Consider the following 23135-nt stretch of genomic DNA (forward strand, 5'->3'; position numbering starts at 1 on the left):
TTACCCATTAAATGTAGGAAATGTTTGGGTAAACTCTGCAACCAAGATTTGGCTATAAAATATATCCAGTTGCTGTAAAGATAAAATGTTGGTGGGCATCAATACTTAATCAGAATAAGGTGTTTGTATCCAATTGATAATCATGAAGTACACAAGTCGACAGTTTTCTTCCTCTAGCCTTTTGCCAAACAACCATGAATCATCTCTTGGGATAGATGCCGTCCCACCCGAACAGATGTAAACAGCTCACTTTTAAATTTTAAATTACATCTGTCAAATAGGTAGTGAGACAAACATCTGGTTAAGCAAGTATATTGTTTGAAGAATGCATCTTATTTGCAATATACTTAGAGGTCATGCGTGTGTAAGTGTGTGTGTTTAATAACTGTATATAAACTGATTATATTGTTAATTTTCTCTTCACAAGGTGTTGCCGCTGTCGAATATTCTTTCTTCATTTATTTTTTACACTTTAAATTGTGCCATTGTAATTCAAGCATAATAAATATAAATGGATTATTAAATATAATACCTAAGTGCTTTTTGAAAGGAAGCATTGTTACTGTTAAGTATTAGAAGTGAGCTACATTAGATTGTTGTCAGTTGTCTCCGCAACATACACGGGTGAACAACACTTCTGAAAAACAACACGTAATGACTGTCAAATATAAAGTCGATTAAGTAGTTTCTCATAAATCCCATTTAATACGTCAATAATCTAGACAAGGTGTGTCAAACTGGCTTTCAAAGTTTTATTGAAAAATATAAATATAAGACATTCTCTTGCACAACAAAAATGAATGCTTGCTCATTAGTTTATTAACAAACTTGAACAATGTACTGTATGTTACAATGAAACGTAGGTTTGTCAGATAAAATAATGCAGTACTTGAAAATATTGTCTTTTTTTACGAAATTCAAACAACCGTTTCGTATCATCTACAGGTCTGAATGATCACTTATACAATAACATGGATGGAGATTCATGACAGTTTTGCGCAATTTGAATCATGACCATACACACCTACTCTATTGGTCTCCATTGGAATATCTACAAATAAATAAATCACCGGTATAAATAGATCATGATGGAAAAGCAGCACTATGGTACAGAATATTTATGTTTGTGCTAAATGTAAAAATATCTTTGGTACATGGATCTCGTGGTTACTTCCCGAATATTTCCATCATTTTGCGGTTGCTGTGAGCTTGCTGGGCCATTTGTTCGGCTCTGGCCATCTCTAGTACTTCTCGGAGCAGATGAAAGGTCAGGTCCAGAGAAATCGGCGGCTCCTCCGACCTGCGCTCCCTCTCCCCAGAGTCGAGCGCGCGAAGCGCGTAATTGCCATTCCAGCGGCCGATGTTTCCAACTTTTCCCTCTAACAGACGCTGGGTTAACTGGAGCTGCAGTGCTCGTTTTGGATACTGGGATGTCTCGGAATAGTCGTCTGGGGAGGACCGGGCTGAATTCTGGTTTCTGTTACCGAGCTGGATGAAGTACTCCTCTCCCAAACGTGCCAAAAGCGGAGGTGACTGTCGCTCTCCATCTGGGTCTGTGGCTGGCTGGTTGAAGCTGTCGATGGCTCTACATTCATATGGTGGTGGAAAGGCAACGAGCAGAGCCACGGTGGTGACGAAAACATTAAGCTTCATGTCAAAAAGTGACGAGAGGAATCTGTGGGAGAAGTGAGTAAATTATGCGCACGATTCCACTTCTGACCAATTGTTTTGCGCACTGGCTTTGGGGCTAAAACCAATTCGTGACAGAAGTAATTTAAAGCACAATGACTACATATGCGTTTAAACTGCATAATTGCACATTTCTAAATCGACAGATACGCGCGAGTTAAAGTTGGATATTTGGATGCTTATACCAAGATGCGCAAAAATATGTTCTATAGTAAAACAGCCCAATTCAAATAAAAATGACCAGTGCTGCAATTTACGAATAAAACATTGACTGACTTATTCTAGAGATGTTGCGTACCTGTGGTGTGCGTAATTTGTGTTATCCCTGGATCGTTTGTGAACTTTGCGAGATGCGGCTGTCTTCCAGTTGTCGCCTATCAAGTTCTTTAGTTTAAGGACTTCTTCAAAGAAAGCCTGGAGTTGGCATTTATATAGGCACGGTCAGCGACAAGTGTCACGCATCTAGTGTCCTGCGTCTGCGCAGAGGAGAGGGAGAGTTGACTTGAATGAACGTAAGTGAAGAATTTTCTTGTTTGAATGAGTCATCGAGGGGTGTGCATGTGTGTGTCCTCGAGTGCGTATGTGTGCGAGTCCTTGCGAGACCTCCATGTGAGATGCAAACGCGAAGTTATTTAATCCTTTATATTGATGTTCTGTCCCCTACTCCCATTTTGTGCATATTTATGATTTTAGTCCTAAAATAATTGACAATCTTATTAATTCCTTTAAAGCCATCCATAAAATGGATTAAATGATATCATGGGCAAAACTTTGTTTAATTTCATTATGAATCTTTACTTCATAGTACGGCCAGAACCACCAAAACCAAAATGAGTTGTGTTCCACTTAAGGTTTTTAATTGACTGTTACTCTTCCCTCAATTTCATATTCATCTCTAAATTACCAGAGATGCATTTTAAAGTGATGTAATTGCAAAAATCAATTCTTTGGTGCACTGGGTTGTTCACACCTTAAAATAAATGTAAATTATGTCACAAATCTGCATCATGTGCAACAGCTTTTGTTTTTCAGTTCTTGCGGTTGTAGTCACGCAGGCGTGGTGAACTTCGGGTTATGTTCTAGTGGGTGTCTTATCCAGAAAGCACAAACAGAGCTTTGGGTCCCCTTGATTACACATGCACAGCGGCAGGACATCGTCACATCTGCAGTCACTGCTGTCAAGTGCTGACCCACCCAGCCACTCAAGAGGGAGAGTGGGAGATGGAGCACTTGGCTCGAGTCCCCTCACACCTGCTTTCAGAATGGCAATCAGACTTCGCCCCGATCGGTTTTCCGACAATATTCACTTGTGTGTGAATCAGATGGTATGTGTTTTTAAACAGATCAATATTAATGAAAATATTGCCTTGCTGTTTTTGTGTGTGTGTTTTAAAGAAACCAAGCACCTTCCAAAAATATTCTCATGGACTTCAGAGTCTCGAGATCAAAAATGAAGTCTTTTGTCATGGTGAAAGGAAATGCTGAATGTCAGCATCAAGAGGTCAAACCGAAGGTCCAAATGATGCTCGTGGTTGTGTTAAAGTAACCTAAAAAGTACGTTTTTCGATTTTGAAGTAAAACATGCAGGGTGGTATGAGCAAGAAAATATTGCTCATTGTTAATATTGCTCATTGTTTTTATTAAAAAAAATGACATAAAACTGTACACCTTCAATTGCTGGATATTGTGGAATGGGTTTAATGCTGCCTTCACGTGCTCTCGGAATTATCGTGAAATATGAGTTACCGAGGTGAAAAATTGCAATTGCTCTGATGACGTGTTTCGTGAAGTTCCAGAGATGGACCGGCCTTATACAATCAACATGGCGGATGGGAGAAGGATTTCTGCTGTGACAGATATGATTTATTCGTTTTTCGGCAACAGCTTCATTGCCTTGTCTTGTCGTAAAAGGAGTACATATTTACATAAATGAATAACCATTTGAAGCATACTGTATGTTTTATACACTGCGAAAATAGCATGTATTTCACCAATATTGCAGAATAGTCAGCAAGCTGACGACTAGTAAAACTATAAAGTAGGATTCACGGTTGAAAACCAAATAAAAAAGCACCTGAACACATCCAGCTCGGAATCATGACATGGAAATTTCTCAAATTCTTCGGATTTCCGAGAGCACGTGAATGCAGCATAAACTCTGGAAGATATGACAGGCCCAAATCCCTACACAAATGTTTGGTTATTTTCAAACCAGCATAGGGTCAAAAAGGAACGAACCCAGCAGTTGGGATATATTATCCCGAAAAAAGTTTAGATTTGACCCAACAATCTGTTAAAGCAACCGAGCATAGGTTCATTTTACAACAGAAAAGAACCCAGCATTATTTAGAGTGTAAATTGATATATATGTGAAGGATAAAGTACTTAGATGCATTTGAACTAGCTTAAATGTGTCCTGTAAAAACTCCCAGAACAAAAGCAGAATTATGTGCCTCTAATGCTTTAAAATAGTAATGGTACACCAATATGTACAGTATTTGTGGAAATTGCCATTACATTTACAATATGTGGGATGGGAAAAAATAAGAGCTGTCGGTTAACAGTGGATTCATCTCAAGAATAATGTTATTATGGATAATGACTGCATCCATCGATGATAAAGCTGACAGATGAGGAAGGCGGCAGACATCTTTGTTCTATTTCGAGCCCCACAAAGCACCTACTGTAGCCCCTAATCTACTCGAATGATTCATTCTATAAATTAATAATTATTATATTCGCCCCGCAAAGCGCAGCCCTCCATAATGATTCTAGAAATTGGACTAAATCAGAGAAACAATTCCTGCCATTCATTTATTTTTAAAGTGATTTCTTATTTCCTCTCTGCGCGGGAGTTTTCATTTTGATTAAACTTACGAAGCCTTCAAACAAACGCCAAGGTCGCAAGCCTAAGGGTTTTCCCACAGCAATTTAACTCTTCCCTTCGGGCCTGGTGTCAAGTCCCATCACGAGATGCGGCTTCTTTCTGACACAAATCCAACGTACCACCACGCCGCAAATTCGCACATTCGCTCGTGGTCACTGATGTCACAACGAATCAAATCAATGTCTATTAGGCGAGACACAATGAATCCATAGGTGTAGTTTTCCACCGTGTGACTAATAATATCACAAAGCATATGATGTGTCAAATCAATATGTTTACCAGGTGCTCTAAAGACAAGAACAACACGTTATTAAGTCTCGCTCCTGAAAAGAGTAGCACTTAAAGTTCATTGGTCTCTTTAACTCATTTGCTCTTCTCATTGCCGTAAAATGCTTCACTTGCCCCTTTGTAATTGCAGCGGATTACGCCAGCGCTAACCATAATGACGCCATTAGGCTTCACATGGTTTTCAGGAGTCTATTCAGGTCAACTGAGAGGAGATATCAATAAAGATTGTCAGTGCTATAAATGAGTTTAAAGACGCCCAAAGAACCTGCTGATCAGCTTCAAATAGACTGTGGTCTGACTCGATAGAAAGGCTCATCTGTCTTCTCAATGGGGTGTTTGGTGATATGAATTGGTGTCTTTAATTGAATTCTGTGAAGTCACAATATTGGCTCCCTCCTGGTTTTAAGCTGCATATTAATGCATGCAGTGAAGTTTATAAACGCTATACTTGGATGTTCAAAGACCCCCACTGATGTCAGGTGAAAGAGTCAGCTGTTTTAGGTGAATTGACAACACAGTTTTGACGGAAAAATGATCTGCGTCTAGATTCCTGTTCTTTCACGGTAAAAAAAAATTCAGTAAAGTAAATAAATACATACTCGGATACCATGGTGACATTGTTCTTTACCCCATTGTATTGTATTTATAATCTCCTAACATGTTTTACATTTTTCTTGACATAATGTACAACTAAAGTATTACATTGACCTTGATCACAAGTAACTAAACTAAACTTGTTTTGTCTTCCTGGGACACATATTAGTTCACACAACAATTACAATTCTTTCACCATCTTCTTATTCTCATGTCATTCCAAACCTGCTTGAGCTACTTACAGAACACAAAAGAAGATATTTTAAAGTCCGTTGACTTCCATTGTATGGACATAAAACCACCGAGACATTTCTCAAAATATCTTCTTTTGTGTTCCACAGTAGAAAGACTCAAATACAGGTTTCTAAAAGACATGAGTGTGATTAAATCTGAATTTGTTATCTGCTACTTCACCGTGCAATGAACGCTAAGACCAATTCTTTTTTTTATGTTTCGTAAAAATGTCTTTCAAAATCAGAAAAAAACGTCTTTACTTCCTTAAATCTTTCATCCAAAATGATTTGAATTATAATGCAAATACTGTCTAAAGTTTATTGTCTGTCCGACACGTCTAAATTCATTAGCTGTACCCTATAGGTTTTAATAAGCTTGTTAAAATCCAATTGCTCATGGGTACCTAAATGTCACCCAGGATTATAGTCCTGTGGAAGGTTATGAAAACAAAGTGCTCCAAAAACACGTTACAGCAACCCCATCAAGTGTCTGTCCTTTACGTGCGTGCAAAATCTGCTATATTTGGACATTTCATGGAGGCTAGCAAGAGTTCTCTTAAAATACAAGAAGCTCTTAGCTGTCAGGATACGCAGATGGGGTCAGGGCACTGAGGGCTGCTCTCTCTCCTTCAGGCCCCGATATTCGGAATCTCACCGAAGCAGTAACCAAGATCACACACAGCGTCATAGGTGGAATGGAACATCTGGTTTCATTTCCCACTCAGAGCGAGAGGAGATTAGAGAAGATCTCGTATGCCTAGCTAGATTATTTGATTAATGTTGAATATATCAATGATAAGAAGTTTGCTCTGACACGGAAACCTTTGTTATATTTATTTATTTAGTTATTTTGAGTAGGGATGTCTATAATTGTACAAAAGGAACAAAGATTTCCTTGGATGTAAATTCAAAGGTTGAATCTGTTGTACTGCCACCCACAGGGCTGCTCATTAAGAAATGTGTTATTTTACAACAGCTAATATCAATGCAATCTGCTGTCTACTTTTAGTCTTGAATTCTGAAGCCTTTGTGGTATTTTAAGCATTGTGCTTTTGTAAAGTAGGAGTTGTATATGTTTTACAGGTTGTCTTAGCTACATCCAGCTCACAGTCAAGATCTCAGCTATTGAATATCGTTCATTGTGACCATTCATGTGTCAAATCAATTCACACTGCATATTTGACACTGTCCAAAAATATGGTTTATTTTGTCTTAAAGCAGACACAAGTGCCATTCCCTTCAAACGTGAGAATGAACAGACACCGTTGCTGTCGGACTGAAACCTGTGAAACCTAAATTATTATCATAAATCATTATTATTGGTCATTGGTGCTATTGGTCACATGCTTTTTTGCAAACATTTAACCAATAAAAATTGATCAAAAAGACGATGTCAACTTTGACAACACTGTATTTAATTCTTTAAAAAAAGCAGTTTTTAAATTTCCTTGAATATTTAGGAAAAAAAAGGTTTCAGTCCAAGTTCCAACAGTTGTAATAGACAAACTGTTCTAACATAACATTAACACGACATGAAAATAATCTGTTTCAAACGAATCTAAAGTCTCATGTCAATTAAAATGGGGTCTGTATAACCTCAGACTGTTAACAATTTAAAGATCCGGTGTGTAATTTTTTTAAGTGCAATATAATATTCATAACTATGAGTGTCTCAATCAGCTTCCTTGTCAGGCCGTTTTAAGGGCTGTCTCTACACTATAGCTACATTCTTCAAGTGCACTAATTACGTCCGTTCCCTAACAATTCCCACAATGCAATGCCAAAGGCCCGAGAGCATCGATGCTCACTACGTTTTCTTACCGAAAATGACGTGACATTTTTGGAAGCCATTTAACCGAAATTGTACAAGCCAACTCAATAAACTTCATGAAAACACGACTGAACTTTTGAAAAGACAAACCTTTAATTTATTTAATGTGTAAACAGACAGGAAACATAATATACATTATAGTTTAGTTAAATATTAGACCAAATTTGTGTACGCATATGTAGCATATGTTCATATATTACAACCATTATTAAAAAAATTGTTTGTTTTGCCTGTAGTTGATAATTACCAGCTGTGAATTATCACATCACAGGAAAATAAGCGAACAGTGTCCCAATGTGAAACTAGCCAGGGTCCTTATGCCCGAACCGGTGTACACCATATACTTATTCACGACCTCAGGAGCTGATTGAGACACAGCCCATGTCTTCAGGGGTGTATAAATAATACATAATAAAGCATTATGTTTTTATTACCATAGAATGAGCAATTTCTACATACACTGAGACGTGACAACATGTTTGTCCTTTGTCAGTTGCCTTACTGTGTGTTCACATCGAGCGCGAATGAGGCGTAAAAAACGCGCTATTCGCGAGTAGTTGGACGCTTGAACATTTTGTGTTTACTCGCTTCATTCGCACGTGAAATTCGCTTCATTCGCGCGTGAAATTCGCGTCATGGGAGGGGCTTTAGCAGGAAACATAGTTGTAAAATAAGGCAAATAAGATCATTCTACCGCCTTTAGCTACTTTGTAGTTTCAATATGTCTATATAACTCAAATTGAGTTAAGAGTGTTTTTACAATTTACCAGATTCTCCGACCTCCTCACTCACTTTCTTCCAAGCAAGATCCTTTATCCCTGTTTTTATAAAAGTAGGAACAAGCATCGTAAAGCTCCGGGGTGTCCACAAACAGAGATTATGAGCTTGTCCTCCATTTTGTATTTCTGTCTCTGCTCGCTACGTCGTCTACGTCACTACTAGAACAGGCTCCTGATTGGTTAACGCGGCGCGAATTTTCGCCAAAGTTCAGATTTTTCAACTCGCGCGATTCGCGTCATTCGAGCTATTCGCGTCATTCACGCCGCCTCATTCACGCTATTCGCGCCGCAATCGCGTCTTTGCATTGACTTAACATGTAAATCACTCGCTTGACGCCTCATTCGCACACAATGTGAACACACAGTTAGTGCTTCGAAAGGGAGGGGGAGATACCGCTAACATCTGCACATTGCTCCTTTAATACATACTGTACTTAATCATAAACTTATATAAACACAGATTTGTAAATACAGAATTTTGACATCATTTGTAAATTGTAACGCTGCACATTTGTTTCCAAACTAGCTTACCCAATAAGCAGTGAGGCTGAAGTTAAATTCAAAAGTGACTTTGTTTGCAACACTGCTTGTTTTTCTATTCTTTATACAGTATAAATATATATATACATATATATATATATTATATATAACATGTTTGTGAATGCACACTATATTAAGTAATCTACAAATCTTCGCACAATGTCCAAATTCAACGTCCTCGCACTCTCCATTGCTTGCCCTTTCAAGTCTGGGTAGTTGATTCACCTTGAGATGATGTTGAGGCATAGATATTCTGTTAGGAACATCATGCTTCATTGCACCTGTCCCTCTCTGGTTACATCTTTCATTCTGAGTACCTGTCACTGACAGTGTTAGATCCATGCCTTTTATTTTTATCTGTCACTTCGGCCCCTGCGATTTGCAAGGTCTAAAAATGCCTTCTTCACTTGACTATGACATCATTTGATATGATATGATACGACACGACATGAGTAGCCCTCACAAGAAGAGTTTGCGTATCGCATGAAAATCAATCAAACATTTTAGTCAACTGTACTGACATCTTTATGCGGAGATATCGTGTTGCACATAAGCTAAACAGAGTGCAGCATTTCAGAACAAAAACCATCTTATTCCCAAAACACCTACAATCCAGTTTAAGCAGGTGCTAAATGTGCAGAAATAGCGCCGCACTGCTGAGAATTCAAATGAAGCAATTGTCATTGTTTTCAGCACAAACCTGCACATCTTTATTTGCAAATGAGGCTTATTATAGAATGTGCCGTCTTGACAAAAGTGAGCGCTAGCCTATCTGTCTGGCACAATTAATGTTGCACTACTACTGCCCTGGGAAAGCGGCATCCTTCACAACCCAGCAGAGAACATGCAAATTGAATTCAGCACCGATATTTTGGACGTGTTTTCTCTGTTATTTGATTTGCATAATTTCTTTAGTGAATCGAGGGATAAAGCAACATATGCTTAGCAAAATGTAAATGTGCTGTCACGACCAAGTATAACCGGATACCAAAAGAAACCCCTGAAATTAATGCAAGCTAATTCTTTACACCTTTGGACACAAAAGGATTGTTTAGAGGAAAACAATGCAACAAACAATTATGAATCAAGTTTTTTCTTCAGACGCAAGTCGTGACCCAGCTGGCAGTTTGACAACACGTGCAGAAGCAGCACTGTTTAAAAATGCCTCTTGGTACAAAATATGTTTAGCGCTTGTGTGTCAAGATGGCTGGTTTTCTTGCTTTCGTTGTTTTCATAATTTTGCTGAACATATGTGATCATTCCAGTATAATGTTTAAAAACTATACAATATTTCATATTGATAGATCAGTTCATCGGTGTATAATTGATTTAATTGCAGATCTATATAATATAATGTAATGCAGATATATATATAATGTAAACAGAATGTATGTAAACAGAAATGTGGTTATAAAATTCACTGATTGTATTTACTGTAAGTAAAATACATTATTTAACATGAATAATTAACATTACTACACTACGGGTCAGGTCAGGTAGTAACAGCCCAGCTTAACTAAAACATGAGCATCACATACTCCCCTCATTTTTATCGCTGAGCAAAAGGGACGCATCTCTTCCCCTCAACTCATTTGGGGGCTTCTCTAAATAGGGCATTCGGTCCCACCGGAATATTTCTGGCCGATCTTTGATCATGTTTCAGTGACACACAATCAATGATTTGTGGCCTTTTCTTCAGTGACCACTCAGAGAGCGTCAAGCCCTGGCCTGACACTGCCCCTTCACAAACACACACATACGACTGCGCATAACATCCTCTACTTATTGTGTATTCCATTTGCTTCACGTGATTATGTGTATTTTCCATTCTGTTGAATACAGACAAGGATTGTGGGAGATGGTCAACATGCATCACGTGGCGTTAATACAACACTGTTTTTAGGTGTGTAACGTTATTCTAAGCTCACTATTCAATGCGCGGTTACGGTTGTATCACGATATTTGTAAAAAATGAATGAATGTAAAAGTAGGATAGTGACACTTAAATTACATATATTTTTAAACCATTTTAGTCAAAATGGGTATTTTGCTTAAGAATTGACAACACTCTAGTTATGTTTCAACCATATGTCAACTGATGGTTTTGACTTTTCATCTAGACAACAGCATTTTCAAAAGTTTGAAAGCAGGTTTCAATGTGTATGTTTAAAAAAAAGATACCGTTATCGTCTCGTTTCCAGTAAACGTACTTGGTTTGTGAGCAACCGAGAATTTTACTTTCAAAACAAAAGTGGCACACGACATTGACACGAGGATGTATCAGTCAAACATGCTTTAAAAGAAAGCGTGCTTCATCATAGTGTTATTTGCATAATCAGGCCAATTTAGTCTTTCGATGGGTGCGCTTTAAGTTCGCATCCCCCAGAGCAGATAATCAAGGCATCACGCTACGCCGCACAGGGACGCCCCCACCATAAGGCCATTCAGCAAACGCGGTTAGTTAAAAAATGGAATTTTAGAAATCGCCACAGGGCAGCATACAAGTTTAATAACCTCCCGAAATAATTACCTCCAGCAAAAGTTTCCCTCGCTATAGATAACCAAGGAGGACTAAAAAAGTATTCATGATAGAACAGTGCCATTAAAGAATTGTCTAATTGGTGTGTGAAAAGGTCTCCCCGGTCTTCTCCATCTGCATCATTATGTGGGTATCTTAACACATGGCTGTGCTTTTTTCATCAGGAAGGGCTAAGTTAAGCTAAACAAAGGCAAAGCAAAGTCATATATAAAGCACTAATTGGTGTTCATTAGCTCTAAGGTTGATCCTTTGAGCTTTTCCTGTGAATCTCAGATTGAATGGATCATCGCAGGATTGTACCCATCAATCAGTTTGATTCAGCCTGTTAATTTATCACCATCATTAAACTTTCCAATTGTGCTTAAAAAGAATGCGACGCTCCTTTTGTGCACCAGAAATCACGTTTTAATCATGCGGGGAAAGTCAAAATGTGTTTTTGGAATTGACAACATTTAGTTTTGGAAATTGATCACATACTCAATTCAAACTCAATGCATGACATCTATCGACACCTCTGAATTTACTTAATTAAACATTGTAGATTCCTAAGGATACAGGGTCAGGCGTCAATTCATTCCAAGCATAAATCAAATAGAAACCTCTCAGGGAAAAAGCTTTCTTTATGACCATCAAACAGAGAGGGCAAGACGTTGCTCGGCATTAAGTGTACTGTTTATTTTTCACTTGTTGATACAAGTCATCGGTGTAAGTGATTGCAATCAACAAAGCTGACATCTTGTTCATGGGCATGGTGAAAAGGCGAATTGTGCATGGGATTTATCGTTACATTACTTACAGGCTCTCGTGTGCACTCGTTGGATGAGTCAGCCTCTCTCAAGGGACCGGCACACATCTTTATAGTCTGCGCTTAAAGAGTCTCCCCTCTCCAGGCCTCCTTCCAACTTTTAACATCAAGATGGGAAAAGAGGAGTTTGATGTTCTCTCTGCAATGAGGAAAGAATGTGGCAGTGTGAATCAATATAAATGTCGATTCGCTAAAAAGGATTTCCACAAGTCTTTTAAAATGAAGGGAATAAATACAGCGAATTGAATTTTCTTTTGACGTGTCTAAAAATTTAGAATGCTGCCAGCGTCTCAGGAGATCCAGTGTTCCTTCTAAAGCGCACGCTTTGAGCATTATTGTATCGGTTTATCTTATTACTGAGTAATGACTGCAAGATGTTGCTGTAAAAACAAAGTCTGTTTTGTTCTAATTGTATTTTCACACTACACATTAGCAGTTCATTAGAGCAATTAATGAAGTTTATTGCATTTACAGCAAACATGTCACAGCACGCAGTAAAGAACATTGATCATCTCATCTGTGTGTTGCACCTCAGAAGAATTAGAAGTACCTGAACTATTTATGCAATCTTGAAAATGATGACATGTTGGACATACATCGAAACATTTTGATTTTATGGGCTTTTATAAAAGTGATTGGAGAACATGAACACTTCTGATGCTTCTTAGTTTTTATTAATAAATAATCTTTGGCATTCCAATGAAAAGTGTAACTTCATTTATATTTATTGTTCCAACTCAAGTTTTGTTTAATTGTTAAATTTAGTTGACAGAGGTCCTTATTTTATTAATTAATTGATTAAAATAATTACATATTCGATAGAAAAACACTCCATTTTAAATAAACACATTCTACGCACTGAACTCACATCTAACGGTTCTGAGAAGGTTTTTTGTATTTCATTCATAAAGCGTGTTAAATTCCTATTTCATGTGTCCAAATATGTATGCCAAAGAATCGTATAGCTTTGTTTAAATGCCCATGAGAGAAGAAACACCTCTGCATTTTCTTGCCCTCAGGAAAGAGTATGTGTGCCAGCATCATTATGCTGCATTTGTTTTATGTGCCATATATGTAACTTTATAATACAAACAGAAAAACACAATCCAGTTTTCCAATACATATAACTAAATGAAATAGTTAAAGAGTCTGCTAAACGATTAGATTTGTGTTCACAGTGCTCAAGTGGTTGTTGCGCAGAAAACTTAATAAGGATAGGAATAAAAACAAAATATAATTTTTTTTAATAAAGAGCAATTACATTATTTCAATAGCCTTAAACAAAAATAAAGAATGACTGAAAAAGCTGATTAGTTCATATTAAAATGTCAGATTTGTAGTTCCTTTGCAACTCTTAACATATAGTTCTTCTTAGAAAGAAATTGAAGATAACTAGGGAGTGTTTTTCAGGACGAGTTTGTGAAAAAATAGAAACCTTAAACAAGTTTCCATTTAAAGGGATAGTTCACCCGATAATTAAAATGTTGTCATTATTTACTCACCCTCCAGTTGTTCCAAACTTGTATAAATGTAGCTTTGTTATGTTGATCACCAAAAAAAGATATTTGGAAGAAGTTTGTCACCAAACAGTTCTGGGGCACAACTGACTTTTGACGTTTGGTTTCTCATTCTTCAAAGTATCTCATTTTGTTCAACAGAGCACAGCAATGTAAGCAGGTTTGGAACAACTGGAGGTTGCTTGAATGATGAGAATTTTCATTTTGGGTGAACTATCCCTTTAGGTGCAAAGTGCACTGTCCCTGTCAAACAATTGAGATTTTGAGACCTTTTTTGTGGGTTTACCACACTATTTAAAGGAGCCACGCTGTTAGCAGCTATACGTTTTGAGAGTTCTGTTACAGTGTACATCCAGTTGTATGATGCTCTAGAGTTATTAAATAGTAGGTTGTGGATTTCCCATGATTATTTCCGTTCAGTGAGCTTTACCACAAATGATTCCATTGGCAATATTGAGGGAACTCAGCAACACAATATCAGAAGTCATGACTCATGGCCAAGAGACGCAGTGATTCACATTGTGTTCGCAACCGTATATTGCTTTATACTGATATAGGACTACTGGGCTGTATGCGCATTGTTGTTCATCTTTAGGAAACGCAATTGTTAAAAGAAGAGTAAGAATATATCTTGTGGGTTGTGCCCATATTACTTTTTAATCCCATGAGAACAACATGAGAATTTATAATAACTTTAATAATAGCTGGACATTGTTTTCCATGCAATTACAATTACTGTAAAGTTCAGACTGTTTTCATTTTGGGGTAATTCTACACATATATAATCATAACATTTTATGGATAAACACTATCACAACATAAAAACCACACAGGGTCCGTTACCCAGCTGTGGGCTGTTTATTTTAACGCAAAGTTGAATCACATTTAGCTTATATCCAAGGTAGCGGAAGCAAAAGAGAAATCAACCACGTGTTGCCTGTGGCCTGCCAAGCACCTCTAGTGCTTGTTGACTATGTAAACCTGCTCCTACTGGGGCGGCATTCCCATGTGCTCATAATAATTTATATAATGTACAACAGGATTTGGACACACAAAATGCCTTATCACTCTTCAAACCAATGACTCGCCAGCTTTCATTTGGAAAAGATATGCAAATCAAATCAGATATCTCAGCCTTCAGCACATTCGCTCCTGAACCCCTGACAGACCATTAATCACTCTCAAAACGTCACCTGCCATCCACTGCGACATCACCTAGAAATTAGTTCAACTGTTTATTAGCCTGAAGAATGTAAGTGCACAAGAGATACAAAGAAATACTGGAACAACCCCAGTCTCTTTGAGGAGGTCTTTACAGTTACGTTAATTGCAATTACCTTACATTATTAGACACCATAACAGATGTAAATGTCTACAAATGTATATTGCCTGGATAAAATAGGCTCAAACCATTTGCATTTCCATTCCTTTCATTGGCAGATGATGTGTTGGTGTAAGACCCCATCCTCTAGTAGTACAGTTTTGGACACAACTGTTTTTGAGCCAATTGTCGGAGTTGTAAATGCCAACCAATTATTCTAGAGCTGGGCTTCTCAAACTTTTCTGGACTAGGACCAAAGACATGGGACACACACAAAAAGACGCATTATGTCTTTCTAAAACCAAAACAGAAAGACAGATTCTTAGAAAAATAGATAAATATTCTGTCACATCCTTTTTTACTTTCATTCCCTCATCTTTAAAGAACCTCCTCGTTTTGAAGATTTAATGCAACAGCAGGCTCATTGGAGGTTATCTAATGCAAATCAATCTAACTCTAATTTTGTTAATCTGGAACAAATTACGGCTTCATGATTTCATGTTAATCTGAAAAAATCTTCCTGCGAAAACACCATATCTACTGTAAAAAGCTGTAAGCGTCTTATTTAAATGGCAAAGTGTAAATCTGAGAGAGAGGCTTGACCGCATTATCCCTTCCGTATCTCTGGACGTCGTCCTGCGGAGTGATATTAAAAACAAGACAAACGCATGAACAATGGAATAATGTTTACACTCAAGATGCACCAACGCTCAATGACATGAGTCAAATTAACCAAACACTACGGGGCGGTTTCACAGAGAGTGATTATCTTTCCTGTAGCTCAGTGGTAAGAGAAGGTAGTGGGTTCGATCCCAGGGGATTGCAGATACCTATTTAAAATGTATAGGATAATGCAATGTAAGCGGCCAAATGCCTAAATGTAAATGTGATCTTAAGCAAAGACTAGGCCTTTGGTAATTTTTTATCATTTTAAGCAGTTTTTACAATAATGCCTTGCAGAAAAGCTTTACAGGTGTGAACAAACTTGTACATTTAATGTAGTTTTAATCTGTTTTGCCCAGCATTATTTTCATCGTCAGATTAAAGCGTTATCAGGAGTATTTTTCTCGAGCGGCTTCTGATAGCGCCGCCTCCTTTCCGCTATATAAGCGAAGCTGCGACCGCTGAGTGCGTGAAGTGTCCACAGTTCCACACTTCATATTTTCAGTTGAAAAGTGTCATCCGGGTACTTAAAGTGCACTTCTCTTTTTGAGAATTTTCAATGTGAACGCACTACTCGCACTATTTATACTACAAAATGGTGTAGAATAGTGCATAATTGCGCGTTTTGGGACGCACCTTTGGTGACAAATGACCTCCTTATGAGAACGGAAGTCACTTAGCCGGCTGAGATTTTACCAGACGTACATCATCACCCTGCAGTCTATTGTTTGTGTAAAAAATGTTTACCTTTAATTTTATTAACAGTCAGATTTTAGGAGACAGTGACCTCTGGTGGTCTGGAGGAGTCACATGCAGTATATAGTTTAATGAAAATGATGTTATTATACTGTGTGATAAAAATAATAAAACTAATATGATATGAATAGCACTACTTATATGAATACAAATGGGTGAAAGTGTTGCTTTTATATGTATTTTCCCCGACATTCTGTAAGAGGCTCAACCACTGTTTAAATCACTTTACGGCTTTTTTATCACTGCCTTGCTTCAACAAGGAACCACAGTTAATAAAATAATGTATGATATTGAACTAATTTTAGATTTCAGCGTGATGCATTACCAGCTACATGTTTCTTAAAAGTAAAGCTCTCTGTGTCCAACGTCTGGTTTCCGCTCTGTAATCTAATTGTGATATATGAGTTTATTCGAAGGTGTCCTTTGCATAACACGCTGTCTCGCATCCATATAATCTCAATTATTCATGACAAACCAGAGTGGCCCTGGATTTTACACAGTTCATGAGCTTAAACTCTCGACGAAAGTAACGGTTCAGCAATTTAGCAAATGTGGCGGTTTGACTCAGCCGAGAGTATTTAACCTTACATTATACTGCCAGCAATATTTGGCGCCATCACAGGTGACACCAAAGTGCGACATCAACACTTGCTAAGTGACAGTCATTGGACAATTTCTGCGATTCTGACTTAATTCTAAACACTAATATCAACTGTATACTTCATAAAAACCCTTAATAGATATCAAATGGGTTAAATGTGGGCAGGAGTATGTTTGACATCAGGTAGAGAATACAGCAACTGAAAAAGGTCAGGTTTGTCACAGCATCGCATTTGTGGGGTGTTGCTGGTCCATGTTGCCAAAAACCGGCTGTGTGGGAGTTGTGAGAAATATGCTGCTTGTTTAATAAGCCCGGTCAGTGTGTTAAAATAACTCTTTCTTGTAAAGGGTTAACGTTTTTTGGACTCAAACAAGCTCCTTAGGGGCTTCCGTCTTAAATTAGCTGTTGATGTGGTTTTTCGCACATTGATTAAAAAAACTCTTTTTATCGTATTAGTCACTTTGAAGTCAACACGTATTAACAGATGGTCTGACAAGTGTTGAAACGCAGCACTTTTTCGAATCCTCAAAGGTTGCTCCTCTATGAAAAGAGTGTTTTTCTTGAGGATGGCTAAAAATGAAAAGTCGCAATCAAGTTGTCTCCGTGTTTAATGCGACTTTGCACAAAGTCGGAGCGTGGGGTAAACGTCAGAGTGTCCCCTCGGGATACGCGAAACGCCGTAATGGCCTTAGAACATCTCTCAAAAGGCTAATTTGTCACTTGTCAAATGCAGATTTGGTGAGAAGTAATTTCTTTTGGATGTGCTTGTTCCCAGCGGTCTTAGTCTGTCAGTTCACATAGTGTCAGAAGAGGGTTTGCTGATGACCAATTAATTTTTTTTACATTTAACACACCCCGCACCATATCACCAAGTTAAAACAGCCTCTTTGCATGATTACTTGAGGTCTAAATCTTTTGCAGCTGGCCCAGATGGATATTAGTTAGACATAAATCAGGTTTGGTCTCAAATTTTTTAAAAGGCTTTAAAAAACATTAGATGGACATATCAAATACAATTGTGCACAAACCGGTTTGGTTGCATCAGTTTATCATGTGTATTGGCTGTAAAATCAGATTAGGTTTAGGTACTAATTCTATCAGATAGCTTTTTTTGTTATATTAGACCTTTGTGCATATACTGTATAGGCCATGTAGTTGATCTGTAGTCTGTATTGATGTTTGACAGCTGTATCTTACAATTTTGACTAAGTTACGTTAATAAAAAGGTCTGTAAATTACAAAAGCGAGAGAAAATGACCAGTACATATTCCCTTTTTTCACCTTTCTGTTTAATGAAACTTCATCATCAGGCATTAATAATGAGAGCTTTATGACCTGTTTGGTTCAGGATGTTAAAAGGGAACTTTTGTGGGCTGTGCTCTCAGCAGCAAATATTTGCATACTTGTTATTTACGTTTTGTTTTGTTCTCTGGCTCAGATTATGAGAATATAAAATTTGTTTAGCCCCTAGCTGTTTGACAGGCTTGGGTAATAATAGTCCAGATTTCTCAGCGTTATTGACACTGTGAAGATTAGTCAGAGTGTTTGATTTGTGTTGTTTGAGAACAGAGGAAAGTGCAAGTATGTCTCGTGGCTAAAATCTCACGCTAGTAAGTGTAGGAGAATGATGTCAGTGATTTTTAATTAAGGCCCTTGTAGGAAGAGTTGGTGGGCTTTGGGAAGGGATGGGGAGCGACCTCTATGTTTAATGTTTTTGGACTTGGTCACAGCATGGCGTGCAGGACTTTCAGCTAGAAGCACTATATTGATGGATGAAAAAGTATTCCTTGGAATGCGATTTCAAGGGCGCAAGCTCGCATGCTGGGATTTTCTAGGATACCGGCCAGATTGTACAGAATGTTAGACAGCCAAATGCGGTCAGAGTCTCTTGAATCTTAGATCTGAACGTGGGAAGAAGCAGGTGCTGTAAAACACACACGTTATAGCCTATGATGTGAAAGTGAACGTACTGAAGCTAGCAAGTGGTGAATATAAAACAGCAATGTAAATGTAAACATAACGAAATACTAAGAATAATTACCTCTATTTAAACCATGTGATCAAATTTCAGAAAATCTGTTTTTTAAAAGAAAACATTAAGCAAACGTTTTTTCAAATGTTTCCCCAGAAATGACCACAACTAATCTATTATTTCACAAAATAAATGATTGTAGCTCTTTTTTGAAGGGACGGTTGACTCAAAAGTAAAAATTCTCTCATCATTTACTCACACTCGATTTATTCCAAATCTGTGTAAATTTGATTCTGTTGAGCAAAGGGAAAGATATTTGGAAGAATGCTTGTAACCAAACAGTTCTTGGCCACCATTGACTACCATAGTAGCAAAAATGGCAATGGTAGTCAAAAGTGCCCCAGAACCGTTTGCTTTACATTCTATCTTTAAAATCTTATTTTGTGTTCAACAGAACACAGAAATGTATAAAGCAATTGTTCCTACTATGGTCAATAGTGGCCAAGAACTGTTTGGTTACAAGCATTCTTCCAAATTCTTTGTGTTCACCAGAACAAAGAAGTTTATACAGATTTTGAACAACTCGAGGGTAAATAATGTAAATGATGACAGAATTTTCATTTTTGGGTGAACTGTTCATTTTAGAACATTATTTTGTTTCCCCAAGCATAGAAATGTGATACGATCAGCAGGAAATCCTTGTCTGTGAACTCAACGCAAACGTTTGTTTTGGACATCCTGACACAGATTTCAATCCCATGTGATTCCATCTTATTCTGTATAATCGGAAGCTTCCAACCCCCAAAGTGTGTCTGTTAAGTTTACATAACACTGCACAAGAACACAACCAACCGAGCGTCTTTTGCCGAATGGTCACTTGGATTAAGTCAGATGGGCATGAAATCATTGCCCTTTTGTTTGTTTCAGGTCTCTGCCCATCATGCCCTCTGATTGTGACGGGTCAACAGTAATCTCCCTGTAAAGTGTAAAGACATAACAAGCTTACCTTCAACTTACCCATGAATCATGGATCACCAGAGGTCTAACCAGTCAGAAAGTGTTACAGGGAGAGTCTGATCATTCCCAACACCAACACAATGACAGCGTGACCTTCCGCTATGTGCATTCGCAAAGATGCTCCGTCTTCCCTTCCAAACTACACAACTTAACTTTACTACCATGATACGTCAAAGAAATGACACTATGCTTGGGAAGCCTAGGGGTAAACGTAAATGTTTTTTGTTATAATTTTGCACAATGATTAAGCAACAATTACATGCGCAAACTTGTTCTGAACCTGTTTGACTTTCATTCTTCTGCAAAAACAGAAAATAAGATATTTTAGAAATGTTGGTAACACAAAAATACGTCATGGGGTCCAACGGTTTTTGGTCGTCAACATTTTTCAAAATATCTTCTTTTGTGTTTTGCAGAAGAAAGAAAATCACACAGGTTTAAAATGACAACCGGGTAAGTAAACGATTACTTGTCTGTGAATTAGATGTATATGATCTCATTTTTGTCTATTTAATTCTTCCTTTTCAAAGAAACCTCTGAGACAAAGTTGATACTTAGATGAGAACTCCGTGAAGTCACATCAGAGTAATCTTCCTCTGAGTGCATAAACAAAAGCCCCTGAGTTTGTGACTTCTTATAAAAAAAAACTTTAAATGGCACTCAAGCTTGTTTCGAGCAACAGCGCTCACCTCTCATTAAAATACTTACCATCACTTCCCTTGCAGGCGTTCATGAGAGCGTCATTTCTATTCTCATATGATCCATAGCTGTCAAATGCCACACTTACAGGCTTCAATACCAGATCAAATTAGTGGTGCTCAAAATAAAATTATGCCAATTGGTGATCTGTTGACATTGTTAAATGCAGAAACACAGCGCCGTAACAAGATTCTTTATACCTGGAGGCAGCTAGGCTATCTATAGTAAATAATAATATGGTTGTGGCTGTTCATATCTTAATGTTTAGATACCGCAAGCCAGACGTCTGTCATAATTCGACTGTATTTTCGTTACATGTTTGATCAGGGCCTTAAAGTCAGAAAATTGCTCTTGCTGCGGCCTTGTTGTCGAGTTAATTAATCTATTCCTATTACTGCTTGCTGTGACTTACAGCCATATCAACTCTGCCATGTGCGATTGCGGACCACCCAGCAGAGCTCTTCAAACTGAGACAGCCCTTTGGATTCACGGCTTCGCCCTAAATATATTGCCTGAATTGCTATACACAGGTCTGACAAAACAATGGGAATTTGTTCTCAAAGCTCTGTATGGTTGACAAGCACGTCAGAATGAATAGCATCATCATGACATCGGCTTCCTCCTTCCTTGCTGCGATATGAATGTCTCACAGCGTTATTGAAGAGAAATATTTTAGGTTAAATAAAAAGTTAATTTGCTTTAAAAGAAACACACTAGGCTTAAATGTAAGTGAGCAACATCATTTACGCTATTCGTAAGGGGAAAGCGAAATCGCGCTCACACGATCTCATCTGTATGGTACCCGCCAGGTTGAACTTAGGGGCGTGGTTTCCTTATATTGCTTCGTCCGAAAATCGTTCGTTTTTGTACGATTCACTTCATACGACACTCCCGTGACTATGCCCCTCATTCGATGAATCGATGTTCACTTCCATTGTGTGCATTAAAAAGCATCGTAAGGGTCCTTAAAATGTCTCGTGTGTCTGTTTTGTGTGACGTGGACGCCATTGAAATGGTTTATGAAGCGCACGAGACCGCGTTGTCTCTCTCAGCGCATTACTGTACATCTCTAAATGAGAAATTAATTTGTTTTCGAAATGTTTGAGACCAGTGTGAAAGGACTTGCGAGGTTACTTTAGCAAATTACGTCAAAAAGACCTAGGGGAGTCTCAGTGAGCGAGGGAGAATAATCTGAACATTGAATCAGCACACTTATGTCACAACGCAATTGCGTCGAAAATAAGGTCTTGATTTTTCAGAACCCCTCAAAGTCTTGGAGGAAATGGTCTCTTCTCCCTGTAAATGATCTTCCTGTTTATTCCCTATTTGATTATGACACAGACTGATAACCTTTTTGAGCCGGAGAGCAGCTGCTTCACAAGGCGGCAGAGGATAATCTATTACCTCAAGCTCTGCCGATGGAAATGTTATTCGCGGTACGGCCTCCGGGTCTCTCGGGAGATGGTAGTCAAAAGTACATACGCCCAAGTCAAAGAGGAAAATGATACTCGGTCTTCATGCTGATGAGGAGAGAAGCTCACAGGAAACACAAAGTAGTTCTCAAATCTCCTGCCACCTCTCCTGGACCGCATCGCAGTCTCAAGGGATTCTTCAATGCTCTTTGGTTCTTTGCCTGACTGAAATAATTATAAGCAGCGGCACTCACAGGAAGTACACACAAGAAATTGTCACGAAAACCGGTTATCAAAGAACCTGTTATTTTTATTATTATTAAGTATTTTATTATTATGTTTAACCAACAATGAACTTAAAATACCTTTGCTTATTTTAATAACTTATTGAGCAACAACGTATGGGGCTTTTCCTTTGTCTATTGGTTAGACATAAAAAATATTCATCTACTTAAGAAACTAATTTGTTTTCCCTTAAAAATAATCACACCACGTCAAGCACACAAACTAAAATTGACGCTATGGCGCCACCGAGTGGATAATAAATGAAACTCAAAGGGACAAAATTAGGCAATACAAAGCGGAACGTATAAATCACCCATCATACAAGTCACAAAAATAGAAAATAACTATATTATGTAATTACGCCATGGATATATTACAATGGTGAGATCAAGTGGACGTCATTATTCGAATTTAGGATTACTTTCATACAAATGCCATGTATGGCATCATATTTACCATGTATAACCATCAATTGTGATGCCATCTTGTATTTTGCCAGCTGTAATTAAATTAAATAAGGTACTTTTATTTTACAATCACTACTTTTGACACGAAATCCACGTTTTGTGTGCACGTTCCGTCTAAACTTATGTGCATTTCTGTGTTTGTGTAACGATGCATCTTTTTCAGCGAGGCTTTGCAATTCCACACAATGATTAAAGTCTCAGTGAAATTAAAATGCCTATTTTTTATGAAAGCGTTTAATA

At 37.9% G+C, this 23135-nt stretch overlaps 1 protein-coding gene across 2 annotated transcripts; it reads right to left on the bottom strand.

The window, feature by feature from the left end:
- Positions 1-739: 739 nt before the first annotated feature.
- crhb (corticotropin releasing hormone b) lies at positions 740-22332 on the bottom strand. Of its 2 annotated transcripts, XM_079447706.1 has the most exons (3): positions 22136-22332; positions 12177-12324; positions 740-1675 (listed from the first exon to the last, which is right to left on the bottom strand). In XM_079447706.1, exon 3 carries the CDS (start codon positions 1651-1653, stop codon positions 1168-1170), a length of 486 nt encoding a protein of 161 aa, XP_079303832.1. In that variant the 5' UTR covers positions 1654-1675; positions 12177-12324; positions 22136-22332; the 3' UTR covers positions 740-1167. The 2 variants fall into 2 exon arrangements, with proteins under 2 accessions (XP_079303832.1, XP_079303831.1); XM_079447705.1 differs by lacking the exons at positions 12177-12324; positions 22136-22332 and adding an exon at positions 1988-2088.
- Between the last annotated feature and the right edge of the window lie 803 nt (positions 22333-23135).

This window comes from Barbatula barbatula (assembly GCF_947034865.1).
Source record: "Barbatula barbatula genome assembly, chromosome: 23".
Lineage (NCBI taxonomy): Eukaryota > Metazoa > Chordata > Actinopteri > Cypriniformes > Nemacheilidae > Barbatula > Barbatula barbatula.